Source organism: Schistocerca gregaria, chromosome 5, assembly GCF_023897955.1.
Source record: "Schistocerca gregaria isolate iqSchGreg1 chromosome 5, iqSchGreg1.2, whole genome shotgun sequence".
NCBI classification, from domain to species: Eukaryota; Metazoa; Arthropoda; class Insecta; order Orthoptera; family Acrididae; genus Schistocerca; species Schistocerca gregaria.
This window is the reverse complement of record NC_064924.1, coordinates 209,519,207-209,543,839: the sequence shown is the minus strand read 5'-3', so window position 1 is coordinate 209,543,839 and position 24,633 is coordinate 209,519,207. Positions and strand designations below refer to the sequence as shown.

Below are 24,633 nucleotides of genomic sequence, written 5' to 3'. Positions count from 1 at the left end.
CTTATCGGTGAGTGGAGGGGATGTCAGGCACTCCCCCCCCCCCCCCCCCCCCCCGCCCCTCCCTTCGCCCTGACTGGATTGGCTTCAACTGTGCTTGGTGGTTCATCCTGGCCCTCTGCCTTCCCACTCCTTTCCTTATGGGGCCTGTTATGTCTTGAGCATCTCTCTTATCTCCCCTGCTTCTCTCTTCACGTCTCTCCCTCACCTCTTCTTTCATCCTTTTCCTTCTTTCCCTGTCAATAGTTTATCATTTTATGGATATTGTACTTCCCTCTTTTAATGTGGGATCTTATCGGGATCTTATCGGTTTTAGTTAATCTAAGGTCAGAGGGACTGATGACCACGTAGTTTGGTCCCTTCTCCACCCATCCACCCAACCAACCAACCTATATGTCAATACACAGAATTGTCGAACATGGGCAACGGAAAATTCACACACAAATCTACCACTACCTCTTCATCCTGAAAAGGTCACTGTGTGATGCGGGTTTACAGAATCATTCATCATAGGGCCATATTTTTTTGAAGAGACAGGTACTTCCCACCCTATTACCTGTACTATCACTGGTAAGCACTATGAGTGTCTTTTGCACAACCATGTCATTCCAGCTCTCAAAAAATATGGATGGGATCATTTTTGTGCAAGATGGGGCACCTCCGCACATTGCAAATCCAGGTAAGCAGCAGCTGAAGCACCGTTTCAGAAATGCTTAAATTCTCAGCCGCCATTTCCGTACAGCCTGGCTGTCCTGATCACCAGGTCTTAATCCATGTCACTTCTGGCTGTGGGACTATCTGAAAGATGTTGTGTCCAGCGTTCTGATTGCGAACTTAGCTGCATTGAAGGCACACATTGCGCAACACATTCTGATCGTGATCCCGGAAACACTTCGACCAGTTGTGGAACATGGTGTTTCTTGATTTCAACTTTTTGCAGAAAGCGGTGCACAGCACATTGACCATGTTTTGCTCCAATCACATTGAAATTAATAATGCGATTTGATTTTGATTGATGCTTTTTATGCAGTTTTTGGCCTCAGGACAATTAAAAAGTGATGTGAGTGATGCTTTTTATGTGGTTTTTGGCCGCAGGACAGTCAAAAACCGATTTCTCCCATCCGATGAGATATGATCTTGCCGTAGTGGATGAGCTTACGTAACTAACAGTATCTCACCTGTACACCAATGCACACAGAGTAGTACAGTTTAAGGTCAAACATACACCTTAAGCATTGTTGTGTGATTCATTCGTCATTTGTAGTTGACCACTATTAAATTATGATGTTTACAGTGCCATCTATTGCTACATTTTGGAACTATTTATTTTTCTTCAGGCGTAAGTTTTCCCCCTTCTCCGATAATATTCCGTTGCAATTTGTCGTCATTCTGACCAGTGGTGTTATTTCTACAGCAGTTTGAAAGTTTAACTTTAATTATAATCACCCCATACATCAGGTTCAGATCAGGTGAATTTGATGATGAAATATTGTGAGTTCACAATCAGGCTCCTAAACCACTGTAGAATGATTCTGGCATTGTGAAACAGACAGTTAATCTGCTGGAAGGTGACATCTCCATTGGGGCAGACATCAAGTGTGAAGGGATGCAGGTAGTCCACACTAACTTTCACATACTTCACAGCTGTCAAGGTGCCTTCAATAACAACAGCTCTCATGGAAACCCATGTGGATGCCTCCCAAAGCATAATACTGCCCCCACTGGCCTACATCCATAGCATGGTGCAATATTCAAGCAACTGTTTGTGAGGATAAGTGTGCCCGGACATGACCATCAACTTGGTGTAACAAGAAACGTGGTGCATCCAACTAGGTGACACATTTCAATTGGTCTATGATCCAATCCAGGTGACTCTATACCTATACCCATTGCAATTGTAATAGACTATGGCATTGTGTAAACATAGGAACACGTGTCATCCACCACAGAGGCCCGTAGGCATCAATATGCACTGAACAGTGTGCTCTGAAGCACTTGGACCTGCACCAGCATTGTGCTGTCATCAAATATGTCACATATTACTGCCTATCCTGCTTTACTTAGCTGGCAAGCCACCGACCTCCGTGTTCTGTGATGATGCATTGATGTCCAACATTTCGTCATCTATTTGTGTTTTCACTATCCTTAAACCCCTTTCCATAGGTGCTCACAACAATAGCATACGACAGCAAATCAGCTTTCTATTTCCGAGATGCTTGTTCCCAGGCACCAGGCCATAACAATCTGCCCTTTGCCAAAGTCACTTATATCAGTGAATTTCACCATTTCTGTGTCATCACTAGAATGATTTCTTATTCATCCTTGCTCTGCTTATGTACTTTCCTTAGCAGTTAAACTATAGGGATGAGAACTGTTGAATCCCCTTAAATGGGTCATGGTTAATGATGAGACAATCGACTGGTTTTAACAACCCAAAGGCCAGTCTATTGTTTTTCCATCCAGTCGGCTTTTTCAGTTACCTGAAGCAAAAAAGAATTGAAGCAGTCTCTGCAGTCACATCAGCCATATGAATGTTTTTTTAATAACTCTATCAAGTGGTTTCACTTTATCTGAGACAACTGACTGTCAAAAGACTCTGATGTTATGCAAGTTATGAGTATTTTCATTCTCTATCCATGTGAGAGTGTTTTCACTTACACACATGTTCAGCCTTTATATTTATATTTAACCCATGGCTAGGGCTGCTAACATTTTTAATGATGAATAAAAAAAAGTATGTTTCTGAAAATGATATAATTTAAAAATTTATGTATTTAGTTACTTGAAAGTTAATTTTTTGTGCTTCTGGCATTAAATATTCAAATTTGGGTGGTTTTAAAAGTTTAATAACTGGTGGTGCATTGTAAATTCATGTTGAAATATATCAACAATTCCTCTTTTTAATTTAAGTTTATTGAAGCTCTATTTCTCTTTCCCACCAGGTTGCACACAGAACATGTAGGTTATTATTATTATTGTTGTTGTTGTCCTCATTTGAGGCCTTAATCACTTGCTTTTTAAGCATATACTGCCATTTATTACAAAAAAAATATTTATCATTTATTAATTTTCTTTGAATTTCTCTAATTAGTGTAGCTTCACAATATGACTCATCCTAGCAGGTACCGTATAACACATCAAATTTATATTGAACCTCAGTCTCTCTCTCTGGTCATGTAGTATCTACCATTCATATTTATATTTATGAAATAGTTATGTTTCTTTGTTTTCACTGGTCTTATTGGTATAGCAGACTCCCTTTTAGTATTTTTTGTCATTTAAGTAGTACAAATGAACAAAATGCAGTTATGAATTCTAAACTTTGCAGCTTGTTAAAGCATTGAAACACACAAATCCAGATTATGTAACTTGAGATTATCTCAAAGGTAGTCTTACATGTGTTGAAATCTGTGTGTGTGTGTGTGTGTGTGTGTGTGTGTGTGTGTGTGTGTGTGTGTGTGTGTTAGTGTTTACAATGTAGATACGTTTTTCATATGTAAGTGTTTATCATGTAACTGAGGTGAATGTGGTTAACTAGCCCAGTATTTGTCTAGACAAATGCAGGGAACCATCTAAAATAACATCAGGCTGCCTGGCAGAACTGACTTGAAATGATGGGGCATCAAACAAAGATATCTCTCACCTCCCCAAAGCGAGCAGAAGTGATACTCTACTGCCATGCCAGTGGGTTCACACTTTTAAAATAATACTTCAAAATTATTATTTAGTTGAATTATGCTGTACTCTCTCATTTTAGAAATTGAAATGCCTCTTCCTTATTGCAGTCTATATTTGTACTCACTGTACACATGTTTCGCCATTTACTTTAAGGCATGTTCAATGAATTTAATCTGGAATAATACAGCTTTTTCTTTTTATATGCGGTATCTGTAGGTTAGAAGTGGGTTCACCTCATAATTTGTATAGGATAGAGTAGCATGGAGAGCTGCATCAAACCAGTCTCTGGACTGAAGATCACAAATACAACAACAATAATAAATTACTACTGATTCATTTTTTCCTGCTGAAACATGAATCAGCTGTTTTCTCCCAGTATGCATTAACACACACAAAATAATTTCCATAATAATCATAGTTAGTAGATTTCATAGCTGTGAAGACACTCCTCCATGTTGGGATTTACAGAATTTGATGTGTGAGTGAATGATTCAATTATTCTTCATTTTCTATGCATTTTCAAGGAATTTTTTGTTTTTCACTATTAGCAAACAAGGTAATCTGTGACACTGTGTTTATACCCTCCATGCAGTTTGATGAAATACACTTTGTTTACCAGACATAAAAGTGAAAAATTGAATGTATATTGAAAGCAATATGTAACAGCTTAAGATGGTAAGAAAATTTTAGAATGTTTGGAATGGGCAAAATGACAATGGACAAAGGATAAAAATTAATGGTATGTAAAGATATATTACTCAGAGTCGCAAGTCAATGTGCCCTGCCACCTCTTTCACCCCCCCCCCCACCCCCCCCCCCCACCCCCGATTCCCCTACACACAGAGAGAGAGAGAGAGAGAGAGAGAGAGAGAGAGAGAGAGAGAGAGAGAGTCCTTCTCAAGAGTTGGCTAGCACAGTCTCTCCCATGTCTTAGCAGATATTTGCAATTCCATTTTTGCAATGTGTAGCTGGAGTCAGTCCAAACAAAAACTGTTCATCACGTCTTTCATGCAACACCTAACATCAACAGAAGGTGTTAGGAAATAAACTATCACAGACAAGAACATTTTTAAACCAGAGTTTTATGTGTCCCATTGCTTGAGCAGTTTAAAATTAGTCTAGTGTGATATTCGTTTTATCAGTATTTTTGAACAGGGAGAGTACAACACGAAGGATAGGCTGTGACTGAGTAGCACTGCCACATGGTGAGGGCAGTCAGTGCAGGCCAGGGCAGTGCTGTCACCACAGGAATACTTCATATTCTTTGTGTGTTACTGTCACTGTTAATATCCATAGCTAAAACAAATATTGTACTGGATTGATACGGCCCCCCTCTGTCAAATGAGCATGCAAAATTCCGCTTTAAAATTTAATTTTTTTGCTGGACATTGAATGAAAGATGCATTGAGCAGTATTCATATTTATATGTATATACAGATTGATTCCATGAAGGTGTTACAAACTTTCATGGATGATGGAGGTAAAACATTCAACTTGAGGTGAGGGACCCTGGTTCAAAAACAACAGAGTTGGAAGTTATGTGCAAAAATCTGCTGATAATGTGGATCTTTAATACAGCAAGCTCTTTGCTTTCCAAATTTTGATAGGAGACGGTATGGACCAAAACAACAAAAAATGTTCAGTAAATATGAGCTCTGAAGTGCATACGTTAGGAGATAAGCATTTGTCATCCTTGCTACTGTGAATACAGCTCTTCTAATGAACAAATGCTCATAGTTCTTAACACTTTGGCGACCAAGCCCGAGCCACAGAATTACTTCAAAACGACCGCACCCGAATATAGATTGGTCGGCTGTTGCATGCCGCTCACAGCCTATTAGCTGTCCAGAAGCAGGCAGGTTACTGTGGTAGTGCTGCCTATATGTCCATTGACTGCTGCTCCCCTCTCTGTTCTGGTTTTAGAACTGCGTCAAAACAAACTGTAAGATACGCATAGCAGATTCTGTAACACGCTGTGCCATTGTGCATGGGTGTAGCCATGAGTTTCAAATGTTGTCTACATCTACATGACTACTCTGCAATTCACATTTAAGTGCTTGGCAGAAGGTTCATCGAACCACAATCATACTATCTCCCTACTATTCCACTCCCGAACAGTGAGCGGGAAAAACGAACACCTAAACCTTTCTGTTCGAGCTCTGATTTCTCTTATTTTATTTTGGTGATCATTCCTACCTATGTAGGTTGGTCTCAACAAAATATTTTCGCATTCGGAAGAAAAAGTTGGTGACTGAAATTTCGTAAAAAGCTCTCGCCGTGACGAAAAACGTCTATGCTGTAATGACTTCCATCCCAACTCGTGTATCATCTGCCACACTCTCTCTCCTATAACGTGATAATACAAAACGAGCTGCCCTTTTTTGCACCCTTTCGATGTCCTCCGTCAATCCCACCTGGTAAGGATCCCACACCGCGCAGCAATATTCTAACAGAGGACGAATGAGTGTAGTGTAAGCTGTCTCTTTAGTGGACTTGTTGCATCTTCTAAGTGTCCTGCCAATGAAACGCAACCTTTGGCTCGCCTTCCCGACAATATTATCTATGTTGTCCTTCCAACTGAAGTTGTTCGTAATTTTAACACCCAGGTACTTAGTTGAATTGACAGCCTTGAGAATTGTACTATTTATCAAGTAATCGAATTCCAACGGATTTCTTTTGGAACTCATGTGGATCATCTCACACTTTTCGTTATTTAGCGTCAACTGCCACCTGACGCACCATACAGCAATCTTTTCCAAATCGCTTTTCAACTGATACTGGTCTTCGGATGACCTTACTACACGGTAAATTACAGCATCATCTGCGAACAGTCTAAGAGAACTGCTCAGATTGTCACCCAGGTCATTTATATAGATCACGAACAGTAGAGGTCCCAGGACGCTTCCCTGGGGAACACCTGATATCACTTCAGTTTTACTCGATGATTTGCCGTCTATTACTACGAACTGCGACCTTCCTGACAGGAAATCACGAATCCAGTCGCACAACTGAGACGATACCCCATAGCTCCGCAGCTTGATTAGAAGTCGCTTATGAGGAACGGTGTCAAAAGCTTTCCGGAAATCTAGAAATACAGAATCAACTTGAGATCCCCTGTCGATAGCGGCCATTACTTGTCGTTACTGCTTGCCGTTTCTTGTTAATTTTTCTCTCAAATGTGTCACGTTTTCTGAGTAAGAAAGAAATTTTAGAAGCCTTAGAAGAAGAATCGGACGATTCTAGTTCTGAGTAAGAAATGTCTGAATATGAAGAGAATGAAGAGGATTCAGATACAGGTAAGGAGCTCTCTAGTGCAGTCTTCCTTCAGTATAATTATTATTAAAACTTATATTGCTCGAGTTGCTTCAGTTACCAGAAAATTTATTTCTGTTCATCTTGTCTCTCTTGCAGAGGAATCTGATGAGCTTGCATGTGTGCAACTGATGTTTACTGAGCAAAGTACATCCTCACCAACACAGGCATCAGCTGCAACACAGCTGTCTGTACCTCCAACAAAGAGGCAACAAATTTCACGCAAAAAACCTTTGATGCCGAATTAGGCTGGAAATTTGCTGACGCGCAGCCTAGGCAGCTGCTCATGAGAATTCCACTCCTCTCGATGTGTTTTTGATCTTTTTTCCCCAATTCCATTATGAAACACACAAAATCCAAAACAGATAGATATGCAGAGTCTGTTTATTACAAACTCGAAGCAGCTTCTAGGGTAAAGCCTCACAGTTTTTGTAATTTGTGGGTGGGAGTAAAGCTGCATGAAATGTATTTGTGTTTTGGCATATTTGTACACGTGTGTACTGTGAAAAAAACAAAATTAACAGATTACTGGTCTCCCATGTTTCTGTTATGGCCAGAAACAGATTCAAGGCAATATTACCAAACCTGAATTTGAATTACAATGCAAATTACATTCTGAAAAGTCAACCTCAGTGTGACCCCATGCATAAAATCAGGCCAATCCTGGATTATTTCTTATTAGATCCACAGAAATCATTTTACCCATCAGAAAACCTCACTATTGATGAAGGCATGTGGTTTTCATGTAAGAGTGGCATTTCGGATTTACATAAAAACTAACCCTGATGAGTATGGAATCAAGATGTTTATTGTGTCCGATTCCAAAACTGGTTATGTCCTTACACTGAAGGTATATGCCGGGAAAGGAACACAAGACAACTCCATAATACCATTATTTGAGAGGTTGGTAGCAGATTACCTGGGAAAAGACCACACTGTTTACGTGTACAGATTTTATAGTTCACCAGCAGTATTCGATTTTCTGTGACAGCATAAAATGAAAGCAGTAGGTACATGCATGACTAACTGCAAAGAACTACCAAATGAAATTGTTTCCAAAACACTGAAAAGGTATGAGTCTGCGTCAATGAGGAGGAAAGACACAAGAAATATACTATGCCTGTCCAATGTGCATAAAATGACCAGCTCTGACACGTCTGTTCATAAAAGGTCAAAGTAAAATCAAAACCAGATGCCATTCTTGGCTATAATATTTACAAAACAGGGGTTGACAGGAGTGATCAGATGATTTCTTACTAGCATTTAGGAGGGAACAGATGAAGTGGTGGAATAAATTGTCCTTCCATATGCTTATAATGGCTGCAACAGATGCATATATCTTATGCTGGGAAACAAGGACTCTTGCTCAAAGAAATGGCTGCCATTTTGCCACTTTTCTACGACAAATTGGTAAAGGACTGATTCACAAAGGTACAAATTTGGCGCTAGACAATGTTCCTAGTCAAGCTCACAGTAACAAACTTTTGGGATGACACTTTGCAGAAAAAATTCCAGCCACTGAGAAGAAGGAGCATCCAACTAGAGTGTGTAAAGTTTTCTCTGAGAAGACAAAAAAATCTAGTGGTAAAGTGGGTAGGAAGGAAACCAGCTGATGGTGTCCAAGCTGCAATGTACCACTCTGCATGCCAGAATGCTTCAGAATCTTCCACACTGAAGCTAATTAATTACCTGTGATTTCACACAAAACTTAAAAAATTGTGAAACCGAAATCATACATTTTATGTTTGTTGTTATTAATTTTGTCATCAACCAATATAATTAAAATAAATGTATAAAATAAACCTTAAAGACTGTTCTTTCATAATATGTTTTTTTTGTTTCAAGATTTCATAAATAGAATCGTGCCAGTGACATTTAAGAAAATGCCAAAAATGGCTGGTCCACTATACCAAGAGTGTGTCTAAGCTGCCAGTCCTCAAAGTGTTAAGGGGAGATGTAATCGATTTTGGTCCAAAAAATCGATTTTTCAAAAATATTATTTTTTTTTATCTACACAGTTTCATCTATGTTGTATATGAATTTTATTGTGATAGCAGCTGTAGAATGCCTTTAAATTGTTAAGCTGATAAACTCTGCACTGGCGGCCACTCCCACCTTTTCCAACATTTGGGACATTGCTTGCTTCAGCGGAATTTTTGTCAGTGTGAAGGCTATTTTCTTTTGATATCTTTGGCTAACATCTATATCTCTGGCAGACATCTTTTTCTTTGCTGAAAACTTTCTTGCATGTGGTTTATTTACGTTTTGACAATGCTAACACGCATTAGTAGGTGGAAGGCTGAATTCGCAAACCTTTACGTGGAAGTCAAGCTTTTTGCATAATGGGTGGTGGAAAACTGTGTTTAGGAAATGGAGGTTTGATGGAAATCGGTTTACCAACAAAAAAAAGAGGAAGCACCTCGAAATGAAAAACGTAAACTCTCAGCTTTAGCATCGAAACTTGGGCCAGGAGAATTGTACAGGTGCGTGAATGATGTTGATATGGTTACTACTGGGTTCAGAGTTATTGATTTAGAGCTTCTCTGCCAGCTATAAAGTTTTCATGTTCATGAAAAATTAGCATATGCTCAGAGATGCCTTGGACATGGCAGGGAAGGAGGTGATTTTTGTGCAAGGTTTGAAAAAATAAATAAAGAAATGTCTGATGCTGTATGCCCAAGTTTCTTTGAAGAAAGCAGTGGAGAAATTAGTGGAAATAAACCAAAAAGAAATAGATCTTGGGGTGGATATTCACGACAGTGAATCTCCTACAAATATTAATGACCTGTGAGTGTCTGTAAATGGGACCTAGATGAAAAGGGGCCATGCATCTATGAATGAAGTTGCATCTGTTATTGGTATTGACTCAGTTGAAGTTTTAGATGTAGAAATTATGTCTAAATACTGCCACCAGTGTGCAACAAGGAAAATGTCTAACAATGGAGACAGTGAGAAACAGTGGCAAGAAAAGCATGCTGTAAAAATTATAATGGCCCAAGTGGAGGGGGGGGGGGTTCATGGAAGTTGCTACAGTTGTGAAGATGTTCTAGAGACCAGTATGGTGTTAGATATACTAACTACTTTGGTGATGGGGACTCCTCTTTCTTCAAACTGTAACAGATAAAGATCCGTACAATAAAACAATAGGAAAAGTTGGAATGTGTTGGCCTCATCCAAAAGAGGCTTGGTGGTAAGCTTCGTCGCTTGCTAAAAGAGAAGAAAGGTGAAGTACTTGAGGATGGATAACCACTAGGAGGAAAAGGCAGGCTTACTCTGAAAGAAACTTTTTCTCTTCAGTTATTTAAGGGGGAGCTGTCAGGAAAAACAAACACAATTTAGAGGGAATGAGGCGTGCTGTGTGGGCAGTTTTTTCCACAAACTATCCACTGACCAAACACCAGTGCACAATCTGTGTTCGAAAGACGGTTGGTGTAAGTTCCACAACAGAAATAAGACGTATTCACATAAACACTCATTACCAGAACCTGTTATGAAAACAATTAAGCCTACATTCAGGTTTCTTGCAAACCCTGATTTATTCAGGAAGTGTCTTCATGGAAAGACATAAAATGCAAATGAAAGCCTCAATAATTTAATTGGATTAGATCCTCAAAAAGGACATTCTATGGACTTGAAGTACTCAAAATAGGTATCTATGATGTAGTTTTATATTACAATAACAGAAATAATGGCAGAATTGAAATGCTGAAGAGAGTTGGTATAGATCGTGGTGTGTTTACAACAAAAGCATTTTACACCATCGATGAGAGCAGGGTCAAACACATGCCAGGCAGATTCGAAGAGGAGAGAAGAGAAACCCGGCAGGTGAGGAGTATCAGTATGGAGGATTTTAAAATTGAGGTAAGCTTATTACATGTAAAAGTATGAGAAGAAAATCTTTGAACCTCATTTTCTCTGTTTTACATTTTTTACATTATTAGAAGTCTTTTCTCGAAAAGTATATGCGCTAGTGCAATGAAATTTTCAGGAACAACATGCAACATATTGCTGTCTCCCTGGAACGACAAAATACGAGAGCATGCAATTAGATTCTGATTTTTAGATGATTGTATGTAGAAAATAAAGTTAATTTTGGATGTGAAAAATTAAAAATGCTGTTAATTATACAATTTGTACCACAGATTAATTGAATGATCAGAATTTGAGTTACGGATTTTTATAAAAAAAAGACAATAAAAAATTAAAAATTAGATTTCTGGCAAAATATTAAACCTGCATATTTTATTATATTTTTATGTAAAAACACACCTCTTTTGCTTTACACTTGCAACGTTTTAGATTTGTACACTAATAAATGTGGCTGTAATGATTTTTTATAGTAAATGTTTACATTTTCCATTACATCCCTGCCTTACGGTTTGTACTTTAGAGCCCATATTTATTGCACATTTTTTGCTGCTTTGGTCCATATTACCTTCTCCCAAAATTTGGAAATCAGAGTTCACAGTACAAGAGGTCCACTATCACCGGTATGAGAAAGATTTTCACTCATTACTTTCAGCTCAGTCATTTCCGGACCAGGTCCCTTACATCGAATTGATAGATTTACCAATCTCCCTCACCCCTGAAAGTTTGTAACATCATCACATAATCACCCTGTGTGTGCATGTGCACACGCACATCTTCAGTACCCTAGCTCTTGTTTTAGTTGTAAGATACATTTCTTAATATGAAATTGTGAATGATAGTGTTTTCCTGTTGTCTTTGCCACCAGTGTTCAACTTGTCTTCCTTGTATGTTTTCTTTTACTTCCAGTTTTGTAAAATCCAATTCTTAAACATTCAATACTAATCATGTTTAAAAAAAATTTTCTCCTCATAGAGTTGTTTTGATTTGAATATTTGTGACTACATTTTATCTAAGTGTAGTTTTCAATCTAAATTTCTTATTTTTACATATAAATTGTATTTCTTGCTATTCAGTTTTATTTTTAATTAATATCTCTGTTCCCTAGGCAGAAGATTGTCCATCCAATGTTGAGTGTACAAAATTAGGTGGAGCTTGTATTGACTGTGAACCATTTGACTATAATTCCTGTATTTATGGAGAGAGAGTGAATGTTACCTGCAGGCCAAAAGAAAATGTTGACTGCATCAGTAATGTAAGTTCCTATAAAATGTTCCTAAAAAATTCATGCATTGGTTGTATACGAAGTTCCTAAAATGCTTCTGTAATTTCAGAATTCTTTTGTAATATGGTTTTGCTATAACTTTGTATACAATTCTATATTTGCTTTCTAGTGACACTGAGTAATTAAATGAAATCATTGTTATGAAAAAGTAAGATACCCCACAACATAATGGTGGCAATGTCCTTGTGGAGCGTTACTTCGTGTGATACCTTTTATATGATCTCACATATGTATTTTTGTGGTATGAATGACTATAATGATATAGCACACGGGACATCATTGTGTGGGTCAGTGGCCATAATCATGCACAAGCACAAATTTTTGCTTTCTTGGCCGCACTTCATTATTTCTTATTTTGATTATGTGTTTAGGCTAGCTGTCATCATCAGATCTGTCATGGAGCAAAATGTAAAACCATGAGATATACAGATCTTTGCACATTACGAAATATTTTTTACATTATTTCAGTAAATCTCAGAATATGAAGTGCTCACAATAAATAATGTACAAATAGCAAAAATTTCCAAATATCAGTAGAATGTATATCGTCAAATAGAACATGTTCATACAAAGTGCAGGTTCATGTTGGTGGTGCTACAGACACTGGTAAGAAGGTCAGTTGTTCAGCCACCGTCAGGATGGTGCTCAAGACAGAATATGGGGTAGTCTATTTGATTGATGATTGACAAGTGCAAACATGACCAAAATATAAATTTTACGATAGATATACTTTCATTTTAGTTAATATTTTGAGTAATCATTAAAACAAAAAATTCATATAGAGTAATACATGTGCATCTACACGACTTTCAAGAGATTTTAACAAACTGTACATAATGTATGATTTGTATAATGTCTGACAGCTTACAGAACAGTAATGCACCACCAAATGCAAGACTGCAGACCAACATGAGAGACATTGTGGAGCCCAACAACAGCAGAAAACAGTCAGCAATTGAATATAATGAAATGTAGTGACAAAACTCAAATGCATGGAATGCAGTAAATTTTATGTAGGCCGAAGTGGTGTGAATTTTGCAACAAGATACAGGAAGCACATGTAAGAGCTCCACAAGAACCATATAAGTTCTGCGAAACACTATCACCACCTTACTTCAGAAATCTTCAAAATCCTATATGTAGCACCTAAAGACTTTGTACACAGTAATTTCGAAAAACTTGAGATATGCTTCCATAGAAAAAGGCAGACACAGTGAGTGATAAACATCTACATCTACATCTACATTTATACTCCGCAAGCCACCCAACGGTGTGTGGTGGAGGGCACTTTACGTGCCACTGTCATTACCTCCCTTTTCTGTTCCAGTCGCGTATGGTTCGCGGGAAGAACGACTTTCTGAAAGCCTCCGTGCGCGCTTGAATCTCTCTGATTTTACATTTGTGATCTCCTCGGGAGGTATAAGTAGGGGGAAGCAGTATATTAGATACCTCATCCAGAAACGCACCCTCTCGAAACCTGGCGAGCAAGCTAAACCGCGATGCAGAGCGCCTCTCTTGCAGAGTCTGCCACTCGAGTTTCCTAAACATCTCTGTAACGCTATCACGTTACCAAATAACCACGTGACGAAATGCGCCGCTCTTCTTTGGATCTTCTCCATCTCCTCCGTCAACCCGATCTGGTACGGATCCCACACTGATGAGCAATACTCAAGTATAGGTCGAACAAGTGTTTTGTAAGCCACCTCCTTTGTTGATGGACTACATTTTCTAAGGACTCTCCCAACGAATCTCAACCTGGTACCCGCCTTACCAACAATTGATTTTATATGATCATTTTTCAAATCGTTCCGCATGAATACTCCCAGATATTTTACAGAAGTAACTGCTACCAATGTTTGTTCCGCTATCATATAATCGTACAGTAAAGGATTCTTCTTTCTATGTATTCGCAGTACATTACATTTGTCTATGTTAAGGGTCAGTTGCCACTCCCTGCACCAACTGCCTATCCGCTGCAGATCTTCCTGCATTTCGCTACAATTTTCTAATGCTGCAACTTCTCTGTATACTACAGCATCATCCGCGAAAAGCCGCAGGCAGAAGGATTTTAGTAAAAATTGGTTTTTTGACTTCTTTTATGATTGGTTATGACATTTGACAGCTTGGCAAACCAGCCTCTTCATCTCTACTCACTTTTATTAACTCCACATGGATTACACAGTGCTTGCCTTGGAGTCATTTTCCTATAGTTGTGTCATCGCTTTTTATTATATTCTGTTGCTGATTGTTTTCTGCAGCTTTGAATTTGGTGCTGCAGTATTGTAGTGCGAGTTGCGATACATTATGCAAATTGTGTATTACGTAAAGTTTGTTAAAATCTCAAGAGAGATATACAGATGCAAATGTATTAATCCATATGGATTTGTTATTTTAAAGGTTACTTAAACATATTAACAAAAATGGAAAGTACATTTTTAACCTCATTTACTTTTTATTCATGTGCCCATTTGCCAGTCTTCAATCATGCATTTTTATTGTGTGTTGAGTGCCACCTGATGGCAGCTGATTAATAACTGTACTGGGGGTTGGGGGGGGGGGGGGCCTTCTTCTACACTTTGTGATTGTGAGCACATATCATACTGTGACTTACTGTATCACGACCAGTATGCACCTTCACCTCACATAAACACATACATATCCATTATATTGACATAACATACTTGGTACATGTATTACTCATATACAGAGCGAGTGAGAGCTCCCCATAACCCAGTGACCCCTGTTTAGTATCAAATGTTGTTTGCATGTTGGTAGTATGTTGCTTTTTTATTAACTGTTGAAATTCATGTATGTTTCTGCAGTCACAGTTGAGTTTTAATTTGTAGCTATGGCAGATGTGAGCAATAATAGTTACATTATTGAGGAGCACTTAGTGACAAATTTGTGGGTGTACGACAACACACACAGCCGATAATGAGACAGATTATGGGAGCATTCCAAGAAAGATTTAGTAAGGCTCAACCATGAAAGGCAACACTTCTGGATTGGGAAAGGCGTGCTTTTACTTTTGGTAGTGTTAAAGACAGGCTGTAGAGTGGAAGGAAGAAGACATGAGAAGTAGCCTGTGCCAGAGTCTCTGCTTTGATTGAACAGTTTTCTATTAAGTTGACATGTAAAAGTATTCTGGAGCACACTACACTGAGAACAACAATGGAAGATGACATGAAAAAAAGACTGTAAGGTCATACCTTTTGAGTCAACATTCGTAAATGAGTTATTGGACACACAGACATTTATCACAGCTTATTTGCTAGAAATGTTGTCATTTGGGTCAAAGAGAGTCCTCATTGCACTTTCGAGTTAGAAAGGAACATGCCTCACTTAATGATATGGGCAGCAATAACATCACAAACTCTGGTTGCCCATACTTTTTTGGAGGGACTGCGATTTATTTACACATGTTACAAACATGGTTAATACTTCTGCTTGAGGAAAGGAGCCTCACAGGATGCATATGGTTGCAGCAATTTGGAGTGAACAAGTTCCTAAATGGACATTTTTCAGCACTAGGGATAGGTTGTGATTCATCAGCAACACCAGCTCCCTTGAAATCGCCACCAAGAAGTCCTGACCCCACCATATGTGATAACTCATTATGGGATGTCTTTAAGGTGATTTTATCTGCACATTATTACACTTCAAAGAAAGAACTGTGCAGTGCTGTTGAAAATGCATTTTGCACTGTAACACCAGACATGCTGAAAAATGTCAAGAAGAACGTGGAGCATATGGAAATGTGTTTACAGTGTGGTGGGGGACATTCCGACATATTGGACACTTAAGATGTAAGTACAGTACTTGCACTAAAACAAGTCAAATCAATTAGCATTCGATAACAAAGAATTGTATCTCTCACGATTTTACTTATTGTTTCTTGACATATACCATAACGAAGGCTAGCTGAAATGCATAGTCAAAAAGAGAAATAATAAAGTGCGCGCAAGACAGAAAAATTTTGTTTTCTGACTTTAATGATAGCTTGTGAGGTGTTGTATTTTTATGGAAAAATGTGGACATATAATGAATAGAGGGCTTCCAGGCCAGTGCCTATACATAGCCATCGAAATAGAACTGAGGCCTATTGTCACCATCCATTGCGCGAATTAGTTTCAGCAATGTACTATGTCCCTAACCCTGTAGTGTACAGTAGAAAGGACTGAAATTTAATCAAAACCTTAGAGCTCGATTGCTCTTTATTTTTTGGGATGCTGAAAACAAATTTATGGCTTCCTGTCAAAACAAGTGATAAAATATCGAGGATAAAACTACAAAACAAAGTGAGAAGCCTGTTTTTGGTCAGTTTTTTTGATTATATCTTGAAAAAATGTGCCCCTATCATGGAAAGCCAGCCAGTAAAAAATAAATAAATTTCCAAAAAATTACTTCTGTGTCGCTTTTTTGTCAGGCAAATAATTCTGGCAAAAAACTGAAATGAGAATTAAGTTTGTTTGTCTTTAGCGGCACAGTCAAGCACATTAACTTATAAATGCAATACCTACACACGTTCCTATTTAATATTAGGAACTTAAAGATTTGATGGGTAGATCAAATAACCGATGATGAGGTACTGAACCAGATTTGGGAAGAAGAGAGATTTATGGCGTAATTTGACTAAAAGAAGGGATCATTTGATAGGACATATCCCAAGGCAGCAAGAAATGGAGGGAAGTGTAGAGAATAAAAATTGTACAGTGAGACCAAAACTTGAATAAAGTGAGCAGGTTCAAATGGATGTATGTTGGAGTAGCTGTGCTGAGATGAGGCAGCTTGCACAGGTATACTAGCTTGTAGAGCTATGCTGAACATGTTTTTGGACTGAAAACCATGATAATGATGATCAGACTAGCTATTTTTGTCTGAATCGTAGTTTTACCATTTTGACTGTGTATTTCTCTTATGTATATATTTTTAATGGACTCAGGTTTTTATTTAAACAATTTAAGATCCACATACAGAACTGTTAACCACCTTTCATTTGTTCACACAATGGCTAGCTTGTTGCCGTGTTTGATTAGCTGGCAGCCAACCACATGTACCAGGAACTAAGCTTCAGCACTTTCTTCATATAATATTTGGTTTATTTTATTATAGTTTTATTAAAGCATGAGGAAAAACTGCTAACATTCTTGTATACGTGCACATACTTATTCCTGATTTTTATTATCCGTTTTATGAAAAGGATAGATGCTACTGACCGTATGGCAGAGATGCTGAGTCAAAGATAGGCAAAACTTAAAGACTGTCAGAAAGTGAGCTTTTGGGCAACAAGGTCTTAGTAGAAAACAGACAATATACACACATGCACTCATGTATATTTTCGATGAAGGTCTTGTTAGCCAAAAGCTCACTTTTTGACAGTCTTTTTGTTGTGCCTATCTGCGACTCAGTATCTCAACTATAAGGTAAGTAGCAACTATCCTTTACATAATACTGCTACATTCCATCACAGAGTTTCTATTGTTTGATTTGATCATCCATTTTAATATATTGGTAGGTAACTGTGTAGTCATTGCCAGTCAATCTTTCAGTCTCCAGAATGCAGAAGAAATGTATACAAAATTGCAAACACTATTAGACTTCAGCTGCGCAATTTATTGGTGATACATGAAAATTTGTCCTGGACTGGAACGCGAACCCAAGTTATCTGCTGTACGTGAAATGTCACCTTAACTACGTGAGATGTCATATTAACAACTTCGGCCATCCAAGCACACCTCTTGGACTGACCCAAACCTCCATATGTCACTGTGTGTCTATGTCCTGCCTGCCTGCATGCATGCAAGTCTGTAGGAACAGACACTGCTATACTGCTATTATTCGGGTTCTCAGCCCGGTCCGGCACAAATTTTCACTTCACCAATAAATTGTGCAACTGAAGTCTGTTGTGAATACATTTATTCTATTTCAAACAGCTCTAGATCGTAGCAGTGTCATTGCTTCTGCCATGCATGCATGTCTGAAGGACACAGCATAGTACATCATAAAACACAGACGCTGCAGAATAGTCTTTACTATGTGTCCATGACCCATTGTCCTGAGAACAATGCATGTGAGGATAAACTTTTTTCACCTCACTAAATGCATACATTAATGTTCCAGAAGGGGACTGACATCCATGCTGTTGAATCCCCTGATACCACCACGACCACCACCACCACCACTACCACCACCACCACCAACAACAACAATTATGAGCAGCACCAGCAAGCATAAAGCTAGGTTGCACAAAGTAATCACCATTTTGACATGATTAGCTATCAGCATTGCTATTCTTTAGCCTTCGCATTAAGTCACATTTTCACTCCACCCCTGAGCCAATTTATATGTAAGTTTGTGCTTTCCCAGTTACAGAACATTGCATTTCTAATTAGTTGCGCCATAACTTAAAACTGCTACGCATTCGTAGAATGAAATCTTTTTATTACTAAAACGAAGAATGTTACTGCACATGTAATCATTTTGATAAACCTCTCACTCAATACAATTTGTAGGTGTGAGGAGATCCAAAAAATTATAAAATTGCCATATGTGCTGGCAGGTTCTATCTGTTGCTTAAGTCTGAGCAATCTGGTTAAGATGATCTATTACTACTAATACTGCCACCATATGTACGCTAATCTAATGTGCGACCAAATATAATTCGCACCCCAATTTTAAGAATTAAAATCATAAAAAAACTGCTGGCAGATCACTGGTAGGCTAAAATTATTTTACGCAACAGTAGATGTAGACATGAACAACCAAAACAACAATTTTTAAGTGACCTATTGCTGTATGCCACAGTCATTATTAAAAAGGAACACCTATCTTGATTACTGACATGACATGCAAACAAAATTACAGGCATTACTCATCAGTATTCACTGAAGTGATCAGTACTGGTATCTTCAGAGGAGTCTACACTAGAAACAGATTGATTTTTTTTTTCGTACCATCATCCTCTGTGTTGTGCCAGAGCACATTGCAGTCCATAGTATTTGAAATACAACGTTTCTTGAACGATTTTACAATTATTGGTGCTGCGATGCTATTCCTGGCACCAGAAACCCAGTATTAAATATGTGGATGCAGTATGCTTAATTTTTCCTGTCAAGAGTCAGTTCACAGTTCAGTTCATATATCTATTTTTTTGTACTGTTCCTGAATGTGATCTGTAAAAGGCTCATATATACTTAGGTTCAGGGGTTGTACATGTAAGTCATTCCTCAGGGAATAGAAAGGAGGTGACTGGTTAGACAGTGGATCAACTTCTTTACATCATCTGTGAGATGACCACAAAATGCATCAAGACAGAGTATTGATGATAGTTTGGAAAGCCCACCAGGACAGAGTTCCTATACACTTTGGAGCCAGTCGAGTGTTAAAAATTTGTCTGCTATCCCTTTTCTTGATTTCATATAATGTCATCGGGGAAGAGCTTTTAATTTTTAGGGGCCTTGGGCTTCTGTTATGTTTGTAGGTAGAAAGGGAGGAGTTTGCAACCATCTGCTGGGATAGCCAGTGTTACAGTTATGTGTTGTTCTTCACACCCTAATATTTTGACGTTAACTTTTTTTGTCCTCTTCTCATCCGTCGTGTAATTACGTGACATATCAAACCAAATTGGTGTGTCATCAGCATCACCCATGTGGCAGCCGATCAAAAAATTCTTCTCTTTTCAAAGTGTGATGACATCCTGCTGGAATTCTTGGAAGTTTTTTCTCAAATTCTGAGGAAGCTTTTGGCATATTTTTGCACAGAGTCATAGAGATAAGGCTCCCTTCCTCCTCACCTCTCATTTCATAAAACAATCAACCCATCCATGGCTGATTTAAACTTTTGCTAAGATGTATTAAGAACTGGAGCCACCTCTTTTGCTTTGTTTCCTCTGGGTCAGTAGTCTAAGGTTACCCATTCTTTCTCCTGTAATCAACAAATTCCAAAACTTTTACTTCAGAAAGTTTTTTTTGGCGAGGGCCAGCGAATTTCTTTCCAACAGCAATAGTTTCATATTATGTAATTTCTGTTTATTCACAAACAAATGTTGCTTTTAGCTACATTGAATTCTTGTCCTGCCCTCCTGTTGCCGTATTTTTTAGCATGGTGAATTACTTCACACTTGAAAGTAGCATCATATTTTTCTGTGATTGCATACCTTTTTGAGCCTACGTTTGTAGTAATAGGTCAACAATGATGTGAAGAAGCTGATAATTATGACACTGAATTGTGATGTAAAGAAAGATACCTAAATTTCAGTGATGTTGCAGGTGAAGATTAGATTCTCCAGGATGTGGAACATGTTAGAAAAACAACAATACATGACAAATATTTACAGCTAAAACAAATAAGCTAATGTACCATTCCACAGGTCCCAAGTGGAATGATCGTCATTTTTTAATGAACAATATATGAGTCATTTTACAAATACTAATGAACTCAATTTAAAATTAGAAAGTTTTTTATTTATGTTTAAGGTAATAAATATGTAATACAACTACTATAATACTTATTTACAATGAACACATTACTTCACTGAAATGGTGCAGAAGTTAGATTGTACTCTCTCTCACTCACTCATTCACACACACACACACACACACACACACACACACATATTTACAATGAACACATTACTGCACTGAAAAAATATATCACACAAATCAGTTGGTTTCACTGAGAAATTCATCAATGGAGTAGGAGGAGTTGACCACCAATAAATCCTTTAGGATTCTCTTAAAGTGAATTTCATTGGTTGTTAAGCATTTTATGGCTGCTTACAAGTTATTGTAAATGTGTGTTCCTGAATAATGCACACATTTTTGTACAAGACTAAGTGACTTTAAATCCTTGTGAAGATTATTCTTATTTCTAGTATTGATTCCATGAATTGAGCTGTTGGTTTGAAAAAGTGATATATTTTTAATGACAAATTTCATTAAGGAATAAATATAATGGGAAGCAGTAGTTAGTATCCCAAGTTGCCTAAACAGGCTTCTGCAGGATGCTCTTGAGTTCACACCACATATAACTGTTACTGCACGTTTTTGTGCCTGGAAAACTTTACCTTGGCTTGATGAATTACCCCAAAAAATAATCCCATATGACATAATGGAATGAAAGTAAGCATAGTATGCCAGCTTTTCATTTTTATATCCCCTATGCCTGACAAAATTCGCATTGCAAACAGAGATTTGTTAAGACGCTTCAGCAGTTCTGTGGTGTGCTCCTCCCAGTTGAATTTATTATCTAGCTGTAATCCCAAGAATTTAACACTGTCCACTTCTTCTATCTTTTTGTCATCATATGTTAGACATATACTCGTGGGACACCCCTTACAAGTTCTGAACTGCGTGTAGTGTGTTTTTTCAAAGTTTAGTGAGAAGGAATTGGCTAGGAAACAGTGATTAATGTCCACAAATATTTTATTAGCTGATCTTTCTAAGACTACACTTTATTTGCTATTTATTGCAATGTTTTTATCATTGGCAAACAAAATCAACTTGGCATCTGGTAATGTAACTGATGAAAGGTCATTGATATACACAGGAAAATGTAAGGGCCCCAAAATGGAACCTTGTGGGACCCCACATGTAATTAGTTCCCAGTTGGATGATGCCTGATAGCTTTCTACATGTCTCTCTCCTAATAACACCCTTTGTTTCCTGCCAGAGATATAAGATTTGAACTATTTTGCAGCATTTCCTGTTACACTATAATATTCTAATTTACTTAAAAGGACATTCTGATTTACACAGTCAAATGCCTTTGACAGATCACAATACATACCAGTTGCCTGCAATTTTTTGTCTAATGAATTAAGCACATTTTCACTGTAAGTGTAGATAGCCTTCTCAATATGAGAACCTTTTAGAAATCCAAACTGTGACTTTGACAGAATGTTATTTGAGATAAGATGGTTATAAAGCTGACTGTACGTTACTTTTCCTAAAAGTGAAATTGGACGGAAATTTGATGCTATTTCTTTGTATCCCTTCTTAAACAGTGGCTTAACTTCAGCATATTTCAACCATTCAGGAAATATTCCACTGATAAACGACTGGTTACACAGATAGCTTAATATGTTACTTAGCTCAGAATCACATTCTTTAATTAACCACTAGATGTTTTTGATTTTAAAGATTTTATGATGGACATTATTTCTGTTGGGGTAGTGAGGGTCAAATTCATACTATGGAAGTTACTTGAAATGTCTGGTCTGAGGTATTCCATAGCAGCATCTACCTAATGTTTGTTAAAAAGTTCTGCAACACTATACACATCTGTCACCAATGTATCATTTACTCTTAATGCTACTTGATCCCCTTCATGTCTGGTTCTACCGGTCTCCTCCTTCACTATATCCCATATAGTCTTTATTTTGTTATCTGATATGACTGTCTTTTTCTTGTAATATATTTGCTTTGATGTCTATATTACAGTCTTTAATATTTTGCAGTATTTCTTGTAATGTGCTATAGCATCAACATTGGAACTGTTTCGGATTGACAGATACAGTTTTCTTTTTGTTTTACAAGATACCCCTATTCCTTGAGTAATCCATGGCTTCTTTGTAGACTTTGCTCTCACCTTGGTAAGTTTTGGGGGAAAACAGTGTTCGAATAAGGTAAGCACTTTATTAGCAGAAGTGTTATATTTTTCATTCATGCCATGAGCACTGTAAACATCAGTCTAGTGAATGTCTGAGGAGTGTCCTAAAATAATCAATTTTTGGCTCATTGATTACCCTCTTGAGCTCAGATGTAACAGATTTTATTTCCTATTCAGTATTAACATTTAACAGAAGGAACTGCATGTCATGGTCTGAGAGACCATTGACTACTGGTTTTGTAATATAATTTTGTTCATTGGACTTTTCTATAAACATATTATCAATGGCTGTTTGTGAACAATTGGCTACCGTAGTGGGGAACTTTACAGTGGGAATTAAGTTGAATGATAGTGTTACAAACTCAGATAAGTTCTTATTGGGAGAGTCTTTAAGAAAATCTACATTGAAATCACCAGCAACCACTTTTTCTTTGTTTTTGGTTGTTAAATGGGCCAGTACAGCTTCAAGGTGGTTTACAAACAGATTAAAGTTACCTGCAGGTACTCAATATACACTTAATATTATGAAGGAGTTTTTGTGAAATTCTACTTCTGTTGCACATGCTTCCATATGCTGTTCTAGGCAAAATTTATGAATGTCTATGTTCTTAAATTTATGACAGTTCCTGATGAATGTGGCAACTCCTCCTTTCCATTTCTGATCTACAAAAGTGAGATGCTAACCTAAACCCTGTAACACTTAAAAGTTCTATACCAGTGGTTACATGATGTTCAGAGAGGCGTATTATGTCAGCTGGGTTTAAAGACTCTAATTCATCTATGCAGATAGCTAATTCATTAATTTTATTTCTCAGTCCTCGGATATTTTGATGCAATAAAGATAGCTGACATTTCACATTAACTGAGTTAAAATTGGGTAGAGTTAAAATATCTGCTGACTGTTGAAAATTCTTAACCAATAGCTGTTTATGCTGATGTAATAAGCTTTAATTATATTTTTTGATTTCTTTCTCACACTGAAGGTTTGTCTCAGTTCAAACCTCTCTTAAAACTTGCTTTCTTTCTGTCCTCCCTACCCTAAAAAAGGGTCTTTTCTGAACCCTATAACCACTGGTATTTTACCACTCATGACAGTGCCTGCCCCCTTTAACTTTCCTGCTTTTCCCCAGCCAATTTACCCTTCCCCTTCCTGTTAAGGTGAAGACCATGCCTAGTATAATCACACCTACTGAGAGAATCAACAGGAACCACACCAATGTGTGATCCTGCACCCGACATAAGCAGCCATTCCAGCTCCAAATGTACTATCTTGACAGAAGAGTTCAAATGAGGTCGGTCATGGGGCCCAAGAACAGATACAAACTCAACACTAGTATGCTTCGATGCTGATGCAATCTTTGCCAGGTCATGCTCTATACTGTACACAGTGTCTCTGTCAATACTGTTACCTGCCCACCCAGGATATCTGTCAATACTGTTACCTGCCCACCCAGGATCTCTGTCAATACTGTTACCTGCCCCACCCACTATAACCACGGTGTTTTCCTTAGTGAAATCTTTGCAAAGTGACCCTAAATCCTCTGTCACCTGCTCCAGGCCAGCATTAGGTTTTAAAAAAAAATGGTGACCTGGTATTCTGATCCTAGTTCATTCTGCAAAAGTTTGCCAACACCTCTTCCACACCTAACAACAACAACAACAACAACAACAACAACACTTTCTTTCTCTTTACTGTTTTCCCTACATTCTTACATTTCAATTCGCTGCTGAAAGTTTGTTGTGCCCTGTCTACACCTGCAACTGCTTGAGGCTCACCAGCTTCTAACTGAAGCAACAGGTCAAATCTGTTTTCCACATTTACCATGAAGCTGTCAGACAAAGTGCTAGGTCTGTTCCTCCTGTTGCCTGTTGCCACTTCCCACCTC

The 24,633-nt window shown here is 37.9% G+C and overlaps 1 protein-coding gene across 1 annotated transcript in view; it reads left to right on the top strand.

Moving 5' to 3' along the window:
- The window catches only part of LOC126272351 (TM2 domain-containing protein almondex), a 142,481-nt gene that overhangs the window by 52,898 nt on the left and 64,950 nt on the right, over positions 1–24,633 (top strand). Inside the window, exon 3 of the mRNA XM_049975159.1 lies at positions 11,963–12,109. Coding sequence (XP_049831116.1) covers positions 11,963–12,109 — 147 coding nt within the window. The remainder of the gene's footprint in view (positions 1–11,962; positions 12,110–24,633) is intronic.